This window comes from Oryctolagus cuniculus, chromosome 7 (assembly GCF_051225735.1).
Source record: "Oryctolagus cuniculus isolate XC-2025 breed Fujian yellow rabbit chromosome 7, ASM5122573v1, whole genome shotgun sequence".
NCBI lineage: Eukaryota > Metazoa > Chordata > Mammalia > Lagomorpha > Leporidae > Oryctolagus > Oryctolagus cuniculus.
The window spans coordinates 78,645,148-78,668,179 of record NC_142873.1 but is presented as its reverse complement, the minus strand read 5'-3'; the positions used below and the strand labels follow the sequence as shown (position 1 = coordinate 78,668,179).

General features: G+C 41.0%; 1 protein-coding gene across 12 annotated transcripts in view; it reads right to left on the bottom strand.

Moving 5' to 3' along the window:
* Nucleotides 1-23,032, bottom strand: part of EVI5 (ecotropic viral integration site 5) — a 235,525-nt gene that overhangs the window by 141,131 nt on the left and 71,362 nt on the right. For all 12 annotated transcript variants that reach the window (XM_008264880.5, XM_070078034.2, XM_070078035.2 and 9 more), the window contains 7 exons: nt 19,127-19,316; nt 18,278-18,502; nt 16,916-16,990; nt 10,459-10,584; nt 9,763-9,906; nt 8,141-8,230; nt 7,950-8,047 (listed from right to left, as the gene is read on the bottom strand). In XM_008264880.5, coding sequence (XP_008263102.1) covers nt 7,950-8,047; nt 8,141-8,230; nt 9,763-9,906; nt 10,459-10,584; nt 16,916-16,990; nt 18,278-18,502; nt 19,127-19,316 — 948 coding nt within the window. The remainder of the gene's footprint in view (nt 1-7,949; nt 8,048-8,140; nt 8,231-9,762; nt 9,907-10,458; nt 10,585-16,915; nt 16,991-18,277; nt 18,503-19,126; nt 19,317-23,032) is intronic.

The window sequence follows — 23,032 nt, the reverse complement described above, 5'->3', positions numbered from 1 at the left end:
ACCTGTGGATGGAAGGCCTCTCTCTCTCTCTGTGTAACTCTGACTTTCAAATAAATAAATAATTTTTTAAAAAGAAATGTTCTTAGCTTATTATTTTCTTCACACTATTAGCATAAATTAGTTTATAAGATATTGACCTGAAAAAGATTATCCCAATGGTAAAAATAAGTTAAAAATTTTATTTTTCAATAAGTCATGTCTAAACTACTTCTAATAAGCCACAAATCTGTATCAAATATTCAACACGTAGATTAAAATAATTAGCATATGAAGTATGATCTTATTTTTCACTTTATATTTTTTTAAAGATTTTTTTTTTTTAATTTGAAAGACAGAGAGAGAGGTCTTCCATCTGCTGGTTCACTCCCCAGATGGCCACAACAGCCGGAGCTGTGTGGATCCGATGCCAGGAGCCAGGAGCTTCTTCTGGGTCTCACACATGGGTGCAGGGGCCCAAGCACTTAGGCCATCTTCTATTGCTATCTTAGTCCATAGCAGAGAGCTGGTTTGGAAGAGGAGCAGCTGGAACTAGAACCGGTGCCCATATGAGATGTGGCACCTCAGGCCAGGGCTTTAACTCGCTGTACCATAGTGCTGGCCCCTCAACTCTATATTGAAAGACTTAAAAAAACCTGTCATTACCTTAATTTAGTCATCAATCATCTGGCATCACTAATAACAGTGAGACAGAGGTTATGTATCTCTTAACATGAATATAAGGGTGCCAGTGCTCTGGCTGAGTGGGTAAAGCTGCCACCTGCAGTGCTGGCATCCCATGTGGGCACTGGTTCGGGTTCTTGCTGCTGCACTTCTGACCCAGCTCTCTGCTATAGCTTGGGAAAGCAGTAGAAGATGGCCCAAGGCCTTGGGCCCCTGCACCTGCATGGGAGACCCGGAAGAAGCTCCTGGCTCCAAACTGGTCCAGCTCCAGCCTTTGTAGTCCTTTGGGGGAGTGAACCAGCTGATGGAAGAACTTTCTGTCTCTCCCTCCCTCTGTTACTCTACCTCTCAAATAAATACATAAATCTTTTTAAATAAGTGAATATAGTACACGATATCTCCTATTCAGTATGTTTTGTTAAAACTGTTCACTCTTAATATAACTAAGCCTTTACAATTAGCTTTCAGTTTACCAAGAAAAAAAATCCCACAAGAGAAGAAAAGTTAAATGAGATCACAAAGACAAACAGATGATAAATCCTTCAGAGACTGTATAGATTCTATACAGGCAACTTGTCCTCTTCAACAGGTCAACACATGAGGGTACTTCAAAAGGTCCATGGCAAAATAGAATTATAAGTTTATTCAGGCATAAAAAATTTTCAAATCCATGTGTAATTTTATCATAACATGTATTTTTCATAAAGTTTATGAATATTCCTCATATGTAGGGATTTCAAAAATTTTCTACACCAAAATAAACTTATCTGTCAATTTCACTCTCCATGAATTTTTGAAGTACCCACATATTTAAAAGAGGATGTGGAGTGGGCAATGATGATATACATTAACAGAAATTTAAGTGACAGAATAAGAGAACACAATGTAAACCAATGGCAAAAGACATTTTTGTTGCAATTCAGGAAATCTAAACATAAACTAGCTGGCAGGTAATATTACAGAATTACTTTTAAGTGGTTAAAACAATATGACAGGAGAGACACATGCCTTTATTTTTATTTTTATTTTTTTACAGGCAGAGTGGACAGTGAGAGAGAGAGAGACAGACAGAGAGAAAGGTCTTCCTTTTGCCGTTGGTTCACCCTCCAATGGCCGCCGCGGCCGGCGCACTGCGCAACGCGCTGATCCAATGGCAGGAGCCAGGTACTTATCCTGGTCTCCCATGGGGTGCAGGGCCCAAGCACTTGGGCCATCTTCCACTGCATTCCCTGGCCACAGCAGAGAGCTGGCCTGGAAGAGGGGCAACCGGGACAGAATCCGGCACCCCGACTGGGACTAGAACCCGGTGTGCCGGCACCGCAAGGCGGAGGATTAGCCTAGTGAGCCGCAGCGCCGGCCAAATGCCTTTATTTTAAAGAGGAACACTAACATATTAAGAAACAAAATATGACTTCTATACATTATTTGGAAATACCTAAATAAAACATGGCAAACTATTAACTTAAATCTAGATGATAAGCATATGGATATTTATTACTCTATTATGTTTTCCTGTATGTTAGAAAAGTTTCCTAATATAAAAAGAAAGGCAAGGAGTGGATGTTTGGCACAGTGGCAGAGATTCTGCTTGGGACGCCCACACCCTCTTCCAAGTGCATGGGTTTGAGTCTCAACTCTGCTCCCAATTCCAGCTTCCTGCTGATGAGCACCCTGGGAGGCAGCAGTGATGACTTAAATCACTGAGTTCCTGCCACCCACGTGGGAGATCTGGTCTGGGTTTCCAGCCTCTGGTTTTGGCCTGGCCCAGCCCCAGTTGTGGGCAATTGGGAAGTGAACCAGCAAACAGATCTCTCTCTCTCTGTTTCTCCCTCTCTCTCTTTCAAATAAATAAACAAACAAATAAATACTTTTTAAAAAGGAAGAAAAAAAGGCAAAGAAATAAGATGCCATGGATAGCATGTTAAGCCACTTTCTACAGCACCGGCATCCCAAATGAATACTGGTTCTGAGTCCTGGTTGCTCCACTTCCGATCCAGCTCTCTGCTGATGGCCTGGGAGGGTGGTGGAAGAGGCCCAAGTGCCAAGTGCTCAGAGGAAGCTCCTGGCTCCTGACTTCCTATTGGTCCAGCTCCAGCCATTGCAGCCATTTGGGGAGTGAACCACCAGATGGAAGATTTATCTTTCTCTGTCTCTCCCTCTCTCTCTGTAACTCTTTCAAATAAATAAATAAATATTTAAAAAAATATGATGTGAAGCTAAGGAATATAAACTATTCTTTCCTTCATGGTTAAGCAGCATAAAAAGAAAATGGAAGGGTACAACAAGGAAGGCTTCGTTTTGTTGCTTGTAAGTCAGAACTCAAAACTACTTTCTTAGATTGAAAAAAAATAAAACAGGAGCATGCATGGCAGTACAACGGGTTAAGCCATCACCTGCAGCGCTGGCACCCCATTTGGGTACTGGCCAGTTTGAGCCCCAACTGTTCCACTTCCGATCCAGCTCTCTGCTAACATGCCTGGGAAAGCAGTGGAAGATGGCCCAAGTGGTTGGGCCTCTACACCCACATGTGAAACCTAGAGGAAACTCCTGCCTTCGGCCTGGCCAAGTACTGGCCTTTGCAGCCATTTTGGGAGTGAACTAGCAGGTGGAAGATCTCTCTCTCTCTCTCTCTGCTGTTCCCTCTCTCTTTATAACTCTTTCAAATAAATAAAGTCTTTTTTAAAAAGGAAAAAGAAAAAGTAAAATAAGGCAAAGAGAGGGGTTGGAAATAAAGAACAGAAGGGAAATTGATGGAGCAAGGATCTAGAAGAGATGGGAATGAATAACATCCTGTATTCTGAATTGGCTACTTATAATGGAATAAAATACTATACTCTGAAAAGGGAAGAAAAGAAATATGACTAAGCTCATATGCTAGAAAATAGAAAGTTCAGGAAGTTTGAAAATGATGGATGATGAGTTAAGAATAAGGTAATCATCTAAGAGTTAGGTGTGGCAGAGAGAGGACAAGGAGCTTGGGAAGAATGCTATAGTTCGAAATAATCATTGTAGAGTACAAGAGAATTAATCAAACCCAGCATAAATACACATGGAAGGACACTGGAAAAGTAACTTACTGTTATCAATCTTACTATGCAGAAACACTTGGCCATATGAGTGCAGGACACAAAAGGGCAGGGGAGGCTTACTTACTTAGACCATAGGAAGGCCATTAGACATCAGACCAGCGATTTTGATAAAGCAGAACAGGGACAGTATGAGTAAGGGAGTGAAATAACTAGAGGGTCAGGAGTTTGATAAAGAAATAAGTGAAAATTCAGAACTAGATTGTACTGATAAGGTATAAAACAAAATCAGTTATCAAGGTTAAGGAAACTAATTCTCTATCACATTTTTAAAGTGCAATAAATTCTCTTTTTGGCTAGTATGATTTAAATGTAGTTTTACAAAGATGCAAAAATTGGCATGATTCCTTGAGGTTTTTATCTATTACAGAACAGAGCAGGTTTTTTTTTTTTCCCATGTACTGCCCAAACCCCTCTTCTGTGTAGCACCCAGTCTTCCCCGCCTGTTTGTATAGTGAAACAGGTTCTATCTATAATGTTGCAACTTAGAGCCAGTGCCAGCTAGAAATATTCAATATGGCTGCAGGCTGTGTCCCTACAATGACTTTTAGGTTGTTATAATAAACTTACCATAGCCAACACTCCCATTCCCATCATGCACCCAACACCATGTCACAAAATCTCCTAAAAAACGACCAAGGAAATGAGTAGTCCTCAAGCCTTGCCCTACAATTCCATTCCTTTTGAATATCTGATTAGGTCCTGCCCCAGAACTATGAGGAGTTAGACGGGCTGAGAGGCAGTTAGGTAAGGGCCCTGTTAGAATGGAAAAGGTGGACAAGGTCCCTTCAAAATGAAAACAAACAAACAAAAAAACGCTGCTTCCCTCCTGGGAACGGCCTTTAGCCACACACAGCTTCATCATAAAACCTGGGTATTTGCTGATGCCTCCCTGACCCTGATAACAAGCAATGAGACCAGTGCTGCCTGATTGGACAATAATTTCTACCCTGGGCTCCCTGAGTATCTCCTTGAGTGGCTATTAACCCCTACCTACAAAGACCAATCAAAAGTGTGTATTCCCATAACCCTTTCTTCCCTGGGTGACTTTCTGTGTGACAAGCCCGCACTTGAAAGCAGCAGGAGTAGCTCCTGCCTTGGAGGCCTTCACTTCTGCTCACTCTTGTGTCTGCATGGAAAATTCCTTTTCAGCATGGGACAAGAACCAATGCATTACTCCAGCTGCAACAGAACCATCCCCTATGCCTCCAGTTGGCATAAAAGGATGCCCCTGAACCTTATTGATTACACTTCTCTCTCCGGAGTTTGCCCTCACTCCTTCCTGAATGTGTACTTTTGCTTTGCATGTAATTAAATCTTGCTTTTCTGCTCAGCTTTATCTATGTTTATTTCTTGAATTCCTTCTCATGTAGAGACAAGAACTAGGAGCAACAAGCCTAGACAGGGACCAACCCACAAGTTTCAGAACTACTAAGTACTGAATGCTAAAGAATAATAGATGGGGCCGGTACTACGGCACAGTGGGTTAAAGCCCTGACTTGCAGTACCAGCATTCCATATGGGCAGCAGTTCGAGTCCCGGTTGCTCCACTTCCGATCCAACTCCCTGTTAGTGGCTTGGGAAAACAGTCATCCGCAACCATCACATCCCCCACTCCCTCTCCCACTCCATTCTTGATTAAGATTCATTTTCAATTATCTTTATATACAGAAGATCAACTTAGTATATACTAAGTAAAGATTTCAACAGACTGCACCCAGTTTTTTTGGAAATCTTGTGTCATGGTGTTGGGTGCAATATGGGAATGGGAGTGCTTGGGCTTCCTGGGCCTACATGGAAAACCAGGAAAAAGCTTCTGGCTCTTGGCTTCAGATCAGCTCAGCTCTGCCATTGCAACCATTTGGGGAGTGAACCAGCAGATAGGAGACCTCTCTCTTTCTGTCTCTACCTCTCTCTGTAACTCTTTCAAATAAAATAAATCTTAAAAAAAAAAGAATAGCTATCATACTTCATAAATATACTTATCCTATTTAAAAGTAAAACTAATGAGCCACAACAGTTTATCTTGAACGTTATAAAATACAAACTGAGAAAAGCTTCAGTGGACAGTAACACACAATAAACAAAAGCTTTAAGTTCTCAATCCATACCTCATTATCTTATTGGTTATGCAAATCTCATCTTGAAGTTAAACGATACTCAGGAGGTAATGAATGCAATGAACAGGACTACATCATAAAAGTGGCTCTTAAAATAATAGCACCTATACCTATACCAGGCTCCTAACTCCAGTCAGTGTGGAAACTAAAAGGGGAATTTTAAAGGGAGTACACATTACCTTTCTCTGAAGGGAGGAGAGAACTTCCACTTTGACTATAGCCTTGTCTAAGTAAGATTGGAGTTTATGAACTCAAGAGGCTTCCATAGCCTTGGCAGCTCATGACAAGAACCTCAGGTGATTACTGACGTCATTTAGTGTCAATTGTTAAATCAATAACGGGAGTCACTGTGTACTTACTCACCATGTAGGATCTCTGTCTTTAATGTGTTGTACTATGTGAATTAACGGTAAAACTACTACTCAAACAGTACTCTATACTTTGTGTGTCTGTGTGGGTGCAGTCTGTTGAAATCTTTACTTAGTATATACTAAGTTGATCTTCTGTATATAAAAATAATTAAAAATGAGTCTTGGCCGGTGCCGCGGCTCACTAGGCTAATCCTCCGCCTTGCGGCGCCGGCACACCGGGTTCTAGTCCCGGTCGGGGTGCCGGATTCTGTCCCGGTTGCCCCTCTTCCAGGCCAGCTCTCTGCTGTGGCCAGGGAGTGCAGTGGAGGATGGCCCAAGTGCTTAGTCCCTGCACTCCATGGGAGACCAGGAGAAGTACCTGACTCCTGCCATTGGATCAGCGTGGTGCACCGGCCGCGGCAGCCATTGGAGCGTGAACCAACAGAAAAAAGGAAGACCTTTCTCTCTGTCTCTCTCTCTCTCACTGTCCACTCTGCCTGACCAAAAAAAAAAAAAAAAAGGAAGACCTTTCTTTCTGTCTCTTACCCTCACTGACTGTAACTCAACCTCTCAAATAAATAAATTAAAAAAAAAATGAGTCTTGCTGAAGAATGGGATGGGAGAGGGAGTGAGATGGGATGGTTGCAGGTGGGAGGGAGGTTATGGTGGGGAAAGCCGCTATAATCCAAAAGTTGTACTTTGGAAATTTATATTTATTAAATAAAAGTTGAAAAAAAAAATAAAGGGACCGGCGCTGCAGCTCACTAGGCTAATCCTCCGCCTTGCGGCGCCGGCACACCGGGTTCTAGTCCCGGTCGGGGCGCCGGATTCTGTCCCGGTTGCCCCTCTTCCAGGACAGCTCTCTGCTGTGGCCCGGGGGTGCGGTGGAGGATGGCCCAAATGCTTGGGCCCTGCACCCCATGGGAGACCAGGAGAAGCACCTGGCTCCTGCCTTCGGATCAGCGTGGTGTGCCGGCCGCAGCGCGCCAGCCACGGCGGACATTGGAGGATGAACCAACGGCAAGGGAAGACCTTTCTCTCTGTTTCTCTCTCTCACTGTCCACTCTGCCTGTCAAAATAAATAAATAAATAAATAAATAAAATAAAAAATAAATAAACTTAAAAAAAAAGAAAGAAAGAAAAAGAAAGGGAGTACACAGTAGTCCTATGTACCACTACTACAACTAGTATGATGGGGCCGGCGCTGTGGCGCAGTGGGTTAACGCCCTGGCCTAAGGCACCAGCATCCCATATGGGTGCCGGTTCTAGTCCCGGCTGCTCTACTTCCGATGCAGCTCTCAGCTATGGCCTGGGAAAGCAGTGGAGGATGGCCCAAGTGCTTGGGCCCGTGCACCCACATGGGAGACCCAGAGGAAGCTCCTGGCTCCTGGCTCCTGGCTTCAGATCGGCGCAGCTCCAGCTGTTGTGGCCAACTGGGGAGTGACCCAGCGGATGGAAGACCTCTCTCTCTCTTTCTGTGCCTCTCCTCTCTCTGTGTAACTCTGACTCTCAAGTAAAAAATAAAAATAAATCTTAAAAAAAAAAAATGAAAACTAGTATGACACTCTAACATCAACTTCATGTTATCCTGAAACCATATCACAAAATAATATAGTTCTAAAGTTGAAGGAAGAAAAAACCACTTATCACCAGAATATTTTTTCTACTTCCATGAATTTCCCTTATACTTTAACAAATCTCCATTGCTAAAAATGAAAACAAAAAGTCCTTACTTTTTCATTTTTTTTGAGTTGTATTTGACTTGGTAAGCTGCTTGGATGAGTTTGTCTGGACCACCATCAAACTGATGTGGAATGACCTTCTGAAAGTGCTAAGAGAAACACAAGAACTACTCAGTGCCATTTGTTATTAACTAACCAGTAGCAAAATCTAAAGACATTTAAGAAATCATGAACTGACTTACCTGTAACATACCTTCCATGTCAAGTTGCATTAGTTCTGCCTGATTCATTTGAAGAAGCGCTAATCCTACTCGGAAGACTATTTCTAAACCCTGAGGAAACAAAGTCAAATTCATCTTACTCTCTCATAACCAAAAAATAATCATTCAAAATACTACTAACGTAAACATTTAAGGCTCTAAACCAAAATATGGCAAACATTTTCAGTAAAGAGCCAGGCATCAAATATTTTAGGCGTGGTGGTTCTGTCACCAGTAGTCAATTCGCCCAAGATAGCCCAAGAGCAGACACAGACAACACAGAAACAAACGGGAAAGGCTGTGTTCCAAGACAACTTCATTCACAAACACAGATGGAAGGATAGATTTGGCATGAACACCAGGAGAGATCAGTAAATGAATTACAGTTTGCCAATTCCAACTTAAATGTATTATTTAGGTAATTCAAAGTAATTAATAACAATGAACACTGGGTTCAGAGAATAGAAGATAAAGGATCACTACTACATGTCACTGACAAAACGACAACCTGCAATGTGTTCACAGAATAGAAAAAGTTTAATTATACTAATTGCAAGTTTTTCTTACTGTTTGGACAACGGACACATTGTAACAAATTCTACCTCTACTCTCATTGCATCAGGTGATAAAGAGGCTTAAGAGCTGGGTACCAGGGGCCAGTGTTGTGGCATAGCAGGTTAAGCCACTGCCTGCCACACAAGCATCATATATAAGCAGTTTCAAGTCCCAACTATTCCACTTTCCCTTTTTTTTTTTTTTTAAGATTTATTTATTTATTTGAAAGTTACACAGAAAGAGGAGGAGAGGCAGAGAGAGAAAGAGAGGTCTTCCATCTGCTGGTTCACTCCCCAGTTGGCTGCAACGCCGGAGCTGCACTGATCCGAAGCCAGGAGTTTCCTCTGAGTCTCCCACGTGGGTGCAGGGGCCCATATGCTTGGACCATCTTCTACTGCTTTTCCAGGCCATAGCAGAGAGCTGGATTGAAAGTAGAGCAGCCAGGACTCGAACCAGCACCCATATGGGATGCCAGCACCACAGGTGGCGGCTTTACCAGCTACGCCACAGTGCCGGCCCCAGCCGTTCCACTTCTAATCCCTGCTAATGCACCTGAGAAAACACTGGAAGTGTTCAAGTGCTTGGGTCCCTGCCACACATGGGGGAGACCCAGAAAGGAGTTCTTGGCCCCTGGCTTCAGCCTGTTCAAGCCCCAGCTGCTTGTAGCCATTTGAGGAGTGAACCAGTGGTTGGAAGGTCTCTTGTCTTTCCCTCTTTCTCTGTAAGTGTGCCTTTCAACTAAGTAAAATAAATAAATCTTTAAAAAACCACAAATAGCGTGGGCTCCATATTTTAACTGTCTTCGTCTGAATCCTATTTACTTACATACTCTGTGTCCATAGACAAACTACTTGTCCTTCCTTTAAGTCTCAGCTTCCTTATCTGTCATCGAGTAAATGACAGCATCTACCTGACAGGGGTGTTACAAGGTTTAAATGAGATAGCATGCCACATGTGGGCCTCCTTTACTGCTTGCCTCACCGTCCTGCTCTAATTAATTCAACGATCCCTTTGCTCAGTTCCTATTCCAAGTCTGTTCATTAGCTTACCTCAGACATAAAGATATCAAATATCCTTGTTGCAATTGGTAGTGGAAAAGTGGTAAGAAAGATAGTCAGAAACCAGGATGATGCATACATTGAGGTATGAAAACTCTGAGACTGAAAATGTACGAAGAGCTCGGGAAGATGCTCCTAGAAAGGAAGAGACGATGAGTTAAAACACAATAAAACTGAGTACTTTAAATCAAATCACTGTATTTGCACTAGGCTAGGCCATTCCAAACACATGGACAAAATCAAGCACCATATGGAAAAGCTAAACAGAAAAGCTAAGATGTAGTAACTACTATCTGGGAAGAAACAATGAAGTGACATCAGTGTCACGGTATCGTTGAGTATCCTGTAAGAGAACTCAGACTATATTTCTAATAATACTACATAATGCTACAAAACAAAGAAACACATATTTAGGTTACAGGTTTATAGTACCTTTGGAACAAATGCTTAAGGTCTGAATGTAAAAGCTGCAGTCAAGCTGCAGACTGATCTACCTGTAGATAGAGCAAATTTGGAAGCAGGTCTACTTTTATGTTAACTAATCCACAAATGATCATATAATTAAAACACTGACTTTTTTTTTCAACTGTTGTAAGGTTTTAACACCACATTTGTTTAGTTTTCACTCAGACTAAGAGGACAAAATATAGACATGCAATATGCCTGTTTGTTAAACTTTACTTTTACCTGTATCATGCATTCAAACTGGTACATACAAAGGCCCAATTCTGCCATACTTGGTTTAAAAAGTTCACGAAGTCTATAGTCTTGCATTAATTTAACAAATACACAGAAAGCTTCTTCTTCTGGCATCTACATTAGGAGAATAAAAGTAACACAGGTTAATGTTCTGTGATATACAAATAAGCCAAATTATATTTAAATCAAGTACTCATCCAACCACATGTACCACTTGGAGTGGCCATGTGATGCAATGTTAAGAGCAATGGACTAACAATCAGAAGATTCCAGTCTCCCATTCTATGAGCAAAGATGAGAAGTTAGACCAACCCTACACCTCTCTGTGACTGCCTCAACTTACCTAACTCAGTTACCCAACCAACACACACTCATGTTGGGCTAGATTTTTTTCTCTCTCTCTCTCGGTATACACTAGTGAATAAAATAAACATGACCTTCATTCTAAAGGAGCTTGAACTTTCTAGTAGGGGGACACAGACAATAAGTGGAACAAATCAGATAACTGATAAGTCAGATAGTGATGAGTGTTATGGAAAAAAAAGTTGGGTAACAGGAAATGCTGAGGCGATACACTGACATTTATGTAGGTCAGGGATGGTCCTTAGATTAGGTAACAATTCAGCAAAATCTTGAAGGACAGGATTTTCTCTGTGAGGAAAGAATATTCCCAGAGGACAGAACAGTCACAGGCTCCTAAGATGGAATCACACCTGGCACACGCAAGGAACAGTAAATAGGGGATTACTAATCAGAAGTGACGTTACGAGGGGAGGGGAGGTTACAGAGGACAAACGACAGGGAAGCAGGATGCCTTGGGCTGATTTTACCTCAGTGATGGGAAACTTTTTTGAGAATTCTGAGCAGAAGAGATGTCCATGATATGGGTAAACATTAAAAGAATTTCTGAGTTTTCAAATTATTTGTAATTGGAGTTTCAATGTACCAGTGATATATTTTATGTATAAATCACTAGGAAGATATATCAAATAAGAGAATGAGTGTGAAATCTTTATAAAGAGCTACAAAGACATTCAGATTATTTAGGCAAATAACATTAACCAAACTGGTAAGTCAGTTTTCTCAAAATAATAAAATTTGGTAGTTCTCATTCATTAACAATAACCCAGTGTGTTTAAAAAGAGAACATCCCAAAGGATGTCTAGGCCTTCCTCTTACTAAAGACTGTTGCAGGTAACATGACCTTGACACTCTGGGAGAAACCTGCACTTCCCTCTTCCCAATACACACAGCGACATTCTGCCTTGCAGACCATCCCTTTTCATCCTATCAAGCCCTACAGCCCCATTTAGTTATTTCAATCACCACAAGAAGCCTAATACCCCAGAACTCTGAGCCCTATAATGTTCCATTGTTTCCCTAATCTGGCCCTATTTACAGTCTTCACCTGTATTTTAATGTCTTTTCCAGATGTTCTGGTCTTTCTTTAGCTGAAATCTGGCTCTCCCCCTAAGGTGGCTGTTTTCTCTCCCATAGCGCTGAAAGGGCCAGGGCTTAGCGAGGTATATGTCCCTCCTTGAACCTCTTAGCCACTTCCACAGCTTAACTTCCCCTTCTGTCTGAAACACATGCCAGCAGATACTACCCATTTACTCCTCATTTTTGTAGCTTCCATAAACACTCAAGTCACTCTCTGGCCTGGCAAATATCTCTCATTTCCTTTCCTCCAAGTGCCTGGTAGGCAGTTACTAGCTCAGGCTCTAGAGCCACATCAAAAGCTGAAATCCCCGTTTCTCCACTTAATAAATCTGTGACCTTGGACAAATTATTTAACATCTCTGTTGCTCACCTTCATCACCTATCCCCAGTGGGTAAAACAACAGTATCTATTCCACAGGGCAGCAATGAAGTAGTCACAATTATCTAAACTTGTCAGGCCTGAAATTCACTTATACCTTGCCAGGCCAACACAATGTTTTCTGTTTCAACACTTCCATGCTCACTTTGCTGCTTGTCCTGTTTTATTTATTCACTAGCTTAAATCCACAATTACTTTGGTTTTTCTCTCCAATTCTAACTGGCAAAACTCCACCCTTGGATAAATCCAAGCCTACATCTATATTTAGGCAGCTGGAGAAAAATAAAAATAAAACACTAACCATGCTGGCTGGTCTCATTCTGAATTCAGGGCTACTCATCTGGAAGAGGGAGTAGGGAGTAGGAGATGGGATGTTTTGCAGGTAGGAGGGAGGTTATAGGGGGAAAAACCACTATAATCCAAAAAATTGTACTTTCAAAATTTATATTTATTAAATAAAAGTTTTCTAAAAAAATAAAAGTCTAAAAAAAGATAATTAAAAATGAATCTTAATGAAGAATGAGATGGGAGAATGAGTAGGAGGTGGGACAGTTTGGGTGTAGGAGGGCGGGTATGGGGGAATAACTGCTATATTCCAAAAGTTCTATCTATGAAATTTATATTTATTACATAAAAGCTTTTAAAAATAATTTTGGCTTTTATTGGAGATAGGGGAAGGCAATAGAGTACTTTGAGCAGTGGAGTGAAATGATCCATCATTGTCTCTACCAAGGGCCATTTGGATACTTTTAACATTATTCCTGGGCCATATAAAATTATCAACTTAAAAATGAGCCTGCAGAGGACTGGTGCTGTGGCTTAGTAGCCTAAGCCTCAGCCTGTGGGAGCTGGTATCCCACAGGGGTGCAAGTTCTTATCTGGGCTGCTCCTCTTCTGATCCAGCTCCCTGTTTCTGGCCTGGGAAAGCAGTGGAAAATGGACCAGGTGCTTGGGCCCTTGCATCCATGTGGGAGACCCAGAGAAAGCTCCTGGCTCCTGGCTTCAGATCAGTCCAGCCTCAGCCATTGCACCATTTGAGGAGTGAACCAATGGATGGAAGACCTTTCTCTTTTGTCTCTCTCTTGTCTCTCTCTCTCTCTCTCTCTAACTTTGCCTCTCAAATAAATAAGCAAAATCTTTTTTTTAAGTTATCTTTTCTAGGTGTATAAAAGATTCATGTCCCTTTTCCCTTTGCAATAGCATTGATATGAGAACTGGAGGAGATTTTTTTTTTCTAAATGGTAATATTTTTAAAAATAAGTTGAGGGATTGGATAAAAGGACAAAAGGAAATAGAAAAAAAATATTATCACTAGGTCCTTCTCAAAAAGACAGAAATAACGGTGACAAAATGAAAAAGTGTCATATCAAGAGTGATACACATAGGGGGCCAGCTCCATGGTGCAGTAGGTTAATCCTCCACCAGCATCCCATAAGGAAGTGCAGTGCCAGCATCCCATAAGGAAGCCAGTTCTAGTCCTGGATGCTCCTCTTCCAATCCAGCTCTCTGCTATGGCCTGGGAAAGCAGTAGAAGATGGCCCAAGTCCTTGGGCCCCTGCACCCGCATGGGAGATCAGGAAGAAGCACCTGGCTCCTGGCTTCAGATTGGCACCACTCCAGCTGTTGTGGCCATTTGGGGAGTGAACTAACAGAAAGAAGACCTCTCTCACTGTCTGTAACTCTACCTCTCAAATAAATAAATCTTTAAAAAAAAAAACATTGATACATATAAATATGAAGATCACAGTTGTTTAATAATCATTTCTTTTTTTTTTTTTTTTTTTTTTTTGATAGGCAGAGTGGACAGTGAGAGAGAGAGACAGGTCTTCCCTTGCCGTTGGTTCACCCTCCAATGGCCGCCGCTGCAGCCGGCGCAGCGCGCTGATCCGATGGCAGGAGCCAGGATCCAGGTGCTTTTTCCTGGTCTCCCATGGGGTGCAGGGCCCAAGCACCTGGGCCATCCTCCACTGCACTCCCTGGCCATAGCAGAGAGCTGGCCTGGAAGAGGGGCAACCGGGACAGAATCCGGCGCCCCGACCGGGACTAGAACCCGGTGTGCCGGCGCCGCAAGGTGGAGGATTAGCCTATTGAGCCACGGCGCCGGCTAATAATCATTTCTATTATAAAAAAATTCAAGACACTTGTGTCAGAGAGCAGCATGCTGCTAAACATGTTCTCTGTGACACTGAGCTGATAAGAATCCATGCCAAGCTTCTACATACCTCATGTCACCCTTGAAATGAATCTGAAAGTAAATTGTATTTATCTAAGGAGAGCTCAAAGATAGGTTAAACAATCTAGCCTAAGTTCACAGAGCCAGTGCAGAACCGAGATAGAAAATGCAGTCTGCATGACTCAAATGTTTAATGGGAACAATATACCTAATTTTATAGGGAAGTTAAAATACACAAAACACACACACACTCATAGCACTTTTAACCATGTTAACAAAACATTTACTAACTCAAAATTTTATTAGACTCTGAGTTAACATTTCTAAGCCAAAGTTGTGGGAGACATCACGGCATGGGGTATAAAAGAATAAAGTTTAGAAACAAAGTGAGGAGCTTAGTGAATCTGGTTCCCTCACATTTTCTACCTTATAGTATTAACATTCGCAATTAGTTTTATATTGTATTATTTATAACCTAAGTTCATTTACAAATGGAAAAATATCCTGCAACAACCACTGAAAATAGCTTTTATAGCACAGAGTAAAAATTGGTCATTTTTATCATAAACAAGCCATCTCTGACATCAGGTTTATGCTACTCACAAATGCAATGTAAATATTCTTGACAGCTACAGAGTTTTGAAATTCAGGCGGAACAGCAGGGAAATTAAAGTAAAGCATCAGGAAACACGAGTTTCTGATGCCTACTCTGCCTTTTTTTTTTTTTTTTCTTTGACAGGCAGAGTGGACAGTGAGAGAGAGAGACAGAGAGAAAGGTCTTCCTTTGCCGTTGGTTCACCCTCCAATGGCCGCGGCCGGCGCACCACGCTGATCCGATGGCAGGAGCCAGGAGCCAGGTGCTTTTCCTGGTCTCCCATGGGGTGCAGGGCCCAAGCACCTGGGCCATCTTCCACTGCACTCCCTGGCCACAGCAGAGAGCTGGCCTGGAAGAGGGGCAACCGGGACAGAATCCGGCGCCCCAACCGGGACTAGAACCCGGTGTGCCGGCGCCGCTAGGCGGAGGATTAGCCTAGTGAGCCGCGGCGCCGGCCCCTACTCTGCTTTTATCCACCAAAATATGTGATCTTGAGCAAGTCACTGAATTTCTATTGGGTATCTCCTGGGTGCTAAACACCATGCCAGACTCCTACAAAGCTCATGTGACTCTCGAAATGAGTCTGAAAGTAAATCATACCATCTTAGGAGACCTCAAAGAGAGGTAAACAATCTAGCCTAAGTTCACAGAGCTAGTGCACAACTGAGATATAAAACCCAGTCTGTATGACTCAAATCAACTTGTCCCCACGGTTCCTTTCAGGACACAAATTCTGACACTGGATTAAGAGTAAAGTGGACTTTTAAAAAAGTTTGAATGAGACTAAAGAGATAATATTGCATATTATTTCCCTTCAAAGCTGTAACTCTCTTCCCCCTGAATTCTGAAACCTACTCAAAAATAAATCACTGCAAATGTTATCTCCCTGGGCAGAAAAGTAGCTTGAGAGACACTATTTAAAAGCATACAGCAAGATATGTGTAACAAATAAAATGGCAAATCAAATTCCTGTACTTTTTTAAATGTTACAGAACAAAAATAAGATTTACATACTAATACTTTCACCATGGCCTGCTGGGCTGAGAAAAGATTAGTTCTAATTAAATGCTGACTAGTAAGTTAAGTTTTAAAAGTAGATATAGCCTTTAGCAGAATATTATGGTACAAATGTATATACCAAGAAGTTCAAATTTCATTTGGTGGCAATGAAGTAACACCTTGACAGTAGGGACTCCATTTTGGAGCACTTGAGACTCCATTCTGGGAAGGTGCCCCCCCACACCGTGAGACTCTGGTCTGAAACTATGATCTAAAACAGTTGAACATCACACTTGGCAGAGCACAGAAACCCCCTAGCATGATCGCTCAAGCTTGGAAGTGGATAGGCCACACCTGGATTAACGTCGATTATAATTGGAATTGTTAAGATTGTAACTGGTATTGTCAAGATTATAATTGATACTAGTTTCACATAGGTTTTAGGTCAGCTTGACCCCGGTAACCATGTATTCCCCCTGTTCCTAGCAACCATGAATTCCCCTCCCGATTTTGCGGTTTTTGCCTTTATAAACCCTGTTGCTTTGGGCTGCAGGGTCGAGAGTTCTTTAGGGCATGAGCCCACTCTCCACCGCTGGCAATAAAGGACCATCAAATTTTATCAATGTGTGGAGTGCCTTTGTTTGCACTCCCTCAGGTACAACAGCAAAATAATATTATTTTATATTATTTTAACACTTTAATCTCTTAAAGTGCAAACTAAATATCAGGATTCAAACTATGTCTATAGAAAAATGCTCAAATATAAGTAAACATTTATACTTAACAAAACAAAGATAACTTTTAAATTCTCCAATGCAGCTTTGAAAAAGAACTTAATTGGACATTTAACTTGACTTACCTGCATAAGCAACAATCCAACTATAAAAGCACTTCCTTGACAGTAACCAACTTCACGATCCACTAAAGAATATGCCTAAAATGTGAAAAAATACTGTTCATAATACTTCAGCATGATATATTAGACTTCCTTCTTCAAAAAACCTAAAATTGTTGAGACAGGTAAATTAAAAGATCATTTGTCTTTTAGAAAAGCTCTTCTTTGCTTATTTAGGTATTTTCCTATAAATACCCTAAAAGCAACAGTTTTTTTTATTACATAAAATCTTCTTTTGATAATTTCCGAATTAGAAATAAGCAGCTCCTTGGGGCCAGCACTGTGGTGTAGCAGGTAAAAGCTGCTGCCTGCAGATCCAAGCATCCCTGTGGGCGCCAATTCGAGACCCAGTTGCTCCACTCCCGATCCAGCTCTCTGCTGTGGCCTGGGAAAGCAGTGGAAGATGGCCCAAGCCCTTGGGCCCCTGCACCTGCGTGGGAGACCCGGAAGAAGCTCCAGGCTCCTGGCTTTGGATCGGTGCAGCTCTGGCCTTTGTGCCCACTGGGGAGTGAATCAGCAGATGGAAGACCTCTCTCTCTCTGCCTCTCTTTCTCTCTCTGTGTAACTCTGACTTTCAAATAATAAATAAATCTTAAAAAAAAAAAGGAAGGAAGGAAGGGAGGGAGGGAGGGAGAGAGGGAGAGAGGGAGGGAGGGAGGGAGGGAGGGATGGAGGGAGGGAGGGAGGAAGGAAGGAAGGAATTAGCAGCTCCTGAGGACAAAAAAGAGGGAAAAAACATCAAGGGATCTATATTCACAAAGGTAATGGAGCTTTAAAATCAAGTCATCTGTGTAACTGATAAAGATAAAATTAGGTTAAGGTAAACCACTGGAAAAACTGAAATGGTTTAAAAAGAAATTGGTATTTCATAAAGTTAGCTAGAAGAGAAAGAAATTATGAAAAGGGACAAGGCAATACTAAAGAAAAAAATTACATTATACCTTTTAAAGGCTGGGACTCTTAATGCAAGCAGGAAAACTGCTGGCCAAATGCATGCAGCCATGACAGGAGAAACCCACAGCCCAGAAGGGAGCCTCTCAGAAGCTGAATCATCCATCTCCATCAAGGATCTCCCTATGCACATGACCCATACATTCTTTCATTTCCAACAGCTAATGCTGAATAAGGTGATAAATTTTCTAATAAGTTCTCCAAACTGGACAGTAACACAGCATCAGAATTAACACAGAAATTATGCTAAAATCAATTTTATTGCCAAAGTAACTAATTACTGTGGTGGGACTTCATGTATCACCATGGGAAGTGTGTAATTTCAGTCTTATAAGAATTCATTTCATTTTTTAAAAATGAATGAACAGAACTTACCTTCATTACATTAAATAAAACCTCCTGCCCAAGGCTATCTTTTTCCTTAAAAAAATTGTGTTCAGGATATGTTCTAGCAATATCCCTTCGGATCAATTTTTCACAAGGTGAGGTCATTTTCAGGAGTTCTGAATACTGATCCTTAATCGGCATACTTTGTGCACTGCATAAAAGTTGCCAAACTATTGCTCTAAAGTGGTGGGGTATTCCTTTACGAACAAGTTCCTAAAAGTAAAAAATAAAATAAAATAAAATTTTAAAAATGAATTATTTAAGTTTCTTACCTTGCAAGCCAAAGACTACTTCCTGGGGGGTTGGAGTGGAGAGTGAGAATTATCAAATTTATGACTCACAAAACTAGTTTAATACTATTTATAGCTAAGACTAGGCAGTCTTTTAAGCCAGACTAAGATCTGGGTGTATGTTGGGTGTATTCCATGTACGTGTGTCGCAGGGGTGGGGTGGGGAGTGCAATGCCATGGGTAAATTCTGGTCATTTCAGAGTATGCCTCTGAAGGTATCAGGGACTTGAAAACCTGTGGAGCTGTGGTTAATGGCACAGGACACTTCAAAAGGGCTTACTAAAGGCAAAAAAGAAAAATATTGATATAAGATGTAGACAATTTATTAATTTTCAGCTAAATATTTCTATATTTTCAGAAGCTCTATAACAAATGATAAGTAGAAATCAAAATCCCTGAGCACAAATAAAATATATAAAGCAGATATCCTTACTATATATTATGGAAATTACTAGAATCTGTTGGCCTTTTTCCCTTAATGCTCTATTAATCTATGCCTGATGTACTTTGAGAAAAGGGGAAAAACTTCAACAGAGAACATGCATACCTTAACTTGCTTTTCCTTCTTTTTGCGCACATCTTCCCATTCATTAACAATTCTTCCCCAAAGAATCCAGGAGTCTTCCTCAAGGTGGCTGAGGTTGCTAGAGGCTGATGAACTTGACACAAGAGAGGAGCCACTGTTTCTTCTTGACCCATTTACAGATCTTAAAGACTTACTGTCCGTCTCTAACAATCTAAAATATAATTAAAAAGTTCAAGGTCTCACCTCACAGTTATGCTAGAAGTAGCGATGACATCTAGAGCTTTAGTATCACAATTTTTTATTTATTTTTAAAGCTTTTGTTTAATGAATACATTTTTCATAGGTATGACTTCAGGAATATAGTGATTCTTTCTCCCATACTCACCCTCCCAACCCAAATCCCATTCCACCTCCTACTCCCTCTCCCATCCCCTTCTTCATGATGGTTCATTTTTAGTTTAATTTTACAGAGGACCAACTCTATGTAAAGTACAGAGTTCAACAATTTCCACACACACACATACACACACAAACATATAAAGTACAGTGTAAGAACAAGTTTTGCAGTTAATTCTCATAGTACAACTCGTTCAGGACAGAGGTCCTATGTGGGGAGTAAGTGCACAGTGACTTGTTTTGTTCCTTTAACAATTAACATTCTTATTTATGATGTCAGTGATCACCCGAGGCACTTGCCATGGGCTTCCAAGGCTATGGAAACCTTTTGTGACCACTTGAACACGGCCATAAGCAAAGCAGAAGTTCTCTCCTCCCTTCAGAGAAAAGTAGTAACACAATTTAGCCCTTGCTTTCAGTTATGGCTTTTATAACATGCACAATTTTGATCATTTCTGGCTGGCATCAATAAAATAACTGCTGTATTTTGCACCTATAATATAGCAGTTCCCATATTTCAATCAGAAAATTATGAGGACTATCTTAGCTCTAGTAAAATTTCCCTTAGTCTCCATTAAAAAGTCAAAATAGGAAATACTGGGTTAAAAAAAAAAGTGTTTGGGCAGGCTTGAGAAAAAAGATAACATATCACTTGAAAAGGAACAATAAATTCTGTGGAACTATTAATTCTGTCATATTTACAAAGGGGCTTAAAAAGTAATGCAGACACAGAAGTTAACCAAATCTCTTTTCTTTTCCCACTTCTTTCACACATGCATAACATAACTAATCTTCACAAATAAAGTGTTTTGTTTGGCCTATGTAGTTTTTGGGTTAAAAAAAAACAACAACATTGGCCGGTGCCACGGCTCACTTGGCTAATCCTCCGCCTATGGCACCAGCACCCCAGTTGGGGCGCCAGATTCTGTCCCGGTTGCTCCTCTTCCAGTCCAGCTCTCTACTGTGGCCCGGGAAGGCAATGGAGGATGGCTCAGGTCCTTGGGCCCTGCACGTACATGGGAGACCTAGAGGAAGCACCTGGCTCCTGGCTTTGGATCGGTGCAGTGCGCCGGCTGTAGCAGCCATTTACGGGGTGAACCAATGGTAAAAGGAAGACCTTTCTGTCTCTCTCTCACTGTCTAACTCTGCCTATCAAAAACAAACAAACAAACAAACAAAGCACTGTTACTGATAATAAAACTGGAAGATTTCATGCATTTGTTTACATACATCTACATTTTATTTATCACTCCAGATTCTGTTGAAAAATAAAAAGGGCAAAAATAAGGCTCATGTTGCTGCACAGAAAAACAAAGGATGGCTGAGTAGAAGTGTCTTCTTTTAGATGAGGGTGGACTTTAACCCTCCCAGTCTCTACAGTCTCTGCTGCATTCCCACAGCTCGCCCATCTACAGCTGCTGTTTATGACTGGGCTTGTTTTGTTATCCTGGGACCTCTTCACTCCCAAGACTTGAGCTTGCAATCCTGTTTCAGGCCTCTTCCTTTATCTGCAAAGATAACTGCGAAGATTCATGCCATGACTCATAACAGCATTTAAGTCCTTTCTTCTATATGCACAGGCTACAAAGGAAAGTTGGAAAATGTGGCTCTATCACTATAAAGATACAGATTATGTGTCATTCAAATAATAAGTGTCCCAAAGTGTCTATATGTGTATTTAACATGCCTACTACTCATTTCCAGTAACTTCTTCAGAAACAGTCACCTGCTTAGAGTACAATAAATACTCCCAATAATATTTTATTAGATTGAAAATCTGAGAAAGAAGAGAAATATATGAACCAAATACAATTTAGCAAATTATAGAACTACCCTTTTGGGGAGTCAAATTTATAATTTACTCATCTTTATCTCCCTTAGGACATTCAGCTCAGTGTAAAGTATATTAAATATTTACTGAATTGAAATAAAATCTTAATTCCATATTTAAGAAAAAACTACCAAATTCCAGATAGATCATACTGAATAACATTCAACAAATGCAAACAAACAGAATTCAATAAACACTAGAAAAGTTTTAGACTTTTAGACTGAGAAAAAAATATTTCCAATGCATGTATCTGACAAAAGGCTGGTATCCAAAATACATGAACTCTTAAAACCAATCATTAAGAAGCCAAGCACTACATTTTTTAAATGAATAACTAACTTAAAATGATCTTTCCAAAACAAGACAAATGGCAATAAGCACCTAAAAAATGTTCGTCATCGTTAGTCACCAGGGAAGTGCCAGTTAAAACCATACTATGTACACATTAGAACAGCGGAAATTCTAAAGACTGACCACACCAGATGTCTGCCGGGACGGGAACAACTGCAGCTCTCATAAATCAATGCCAGAAAGTGAAAATGGTACGACCCCTCTCAAGAACTATTAGGCAATCCCTTACAAAGTTAAAAGGAAATGAAAGAAAACACGTATCCATAAAATGCTTACAGTTCAAAGTTCAGAGAGGTTTCATCCATAACACCCAAAACCCAGAAAACAAAACCACCCAAATATCCAGAAACTTAAATGTTAACATTGTGGTATTATTCATTCATCACAATACTACTCAGCATTAAAAAACCAAACTGCTGATGAAAGTATCAACTTAGATTGAGTCCGATAGAAGTTAAGTTCAATGAAAAAGGCCAAAATCAAGAGTATATACTATATGACTCAATTTATATGAAATATAAACATAGCAGAAGAAAATATAGGAAAAACCAAAAGCACATGTGATCAAAAAAAATCAGAATTCATCAAATTAACAACATTTTGTATTTCACTAGTTACCATCAAGGAAGTGAAAAGACCACCCACAGAATGGGAAAAATATTGTGAATCACAAGAAACTCACATCTACATTTTTTTAAAAGATTTACTTATTTATTTGAAAGTCAGAGTTACACAGAGGAGAGGCAGAGAGAGAGAGGTCTTCCGTCCGATGGTTCACTCTCCAGATGGCTGCAACGGCCAGCGCTGCGCCAATCCAAAGCCAGGAGCGAGAAGCTTCTTCTGGGTCCCCCACGTGGGTGCAGAGGCCCAACGACTTGGGCCATCTTCTACTGCTTTCCCAGGCCATAGCAGAGAGCTGGGTTGGAAGAGGAGCAGCCGGGAATAGAACCAGTGCCCATATGGGATGCCGGCACTTCAGGCCAGGGTGTTAACCCACTGCGCCACAGCACCAGCATCCCACATCTACATTTATTTATATACACATATATGTGTGTATAAATAACTCTTGGAAATGAATAAAAAAAGATAATCACATTTAAAAATGTACAAAAGGCACCAACTTTGTGGTATAGCGGATAAAGCCACTACCTGCATCCCATATGGGCGCTGGTTCAAGTACTAGTAGCAGCTCCCTACTAATGACCTGGGAGAGCAGAGGAGGACAGTCCCAGTACATGGGCCTCTGCACCCCGAGACTCGGAAGAAGCTACAGGCTCTTGGCTTCCAACCAGCCCAGCTCCAACCACTGCAGCCATTTAGAGAGTGAATCAGAAGACAGAAGATCTCTC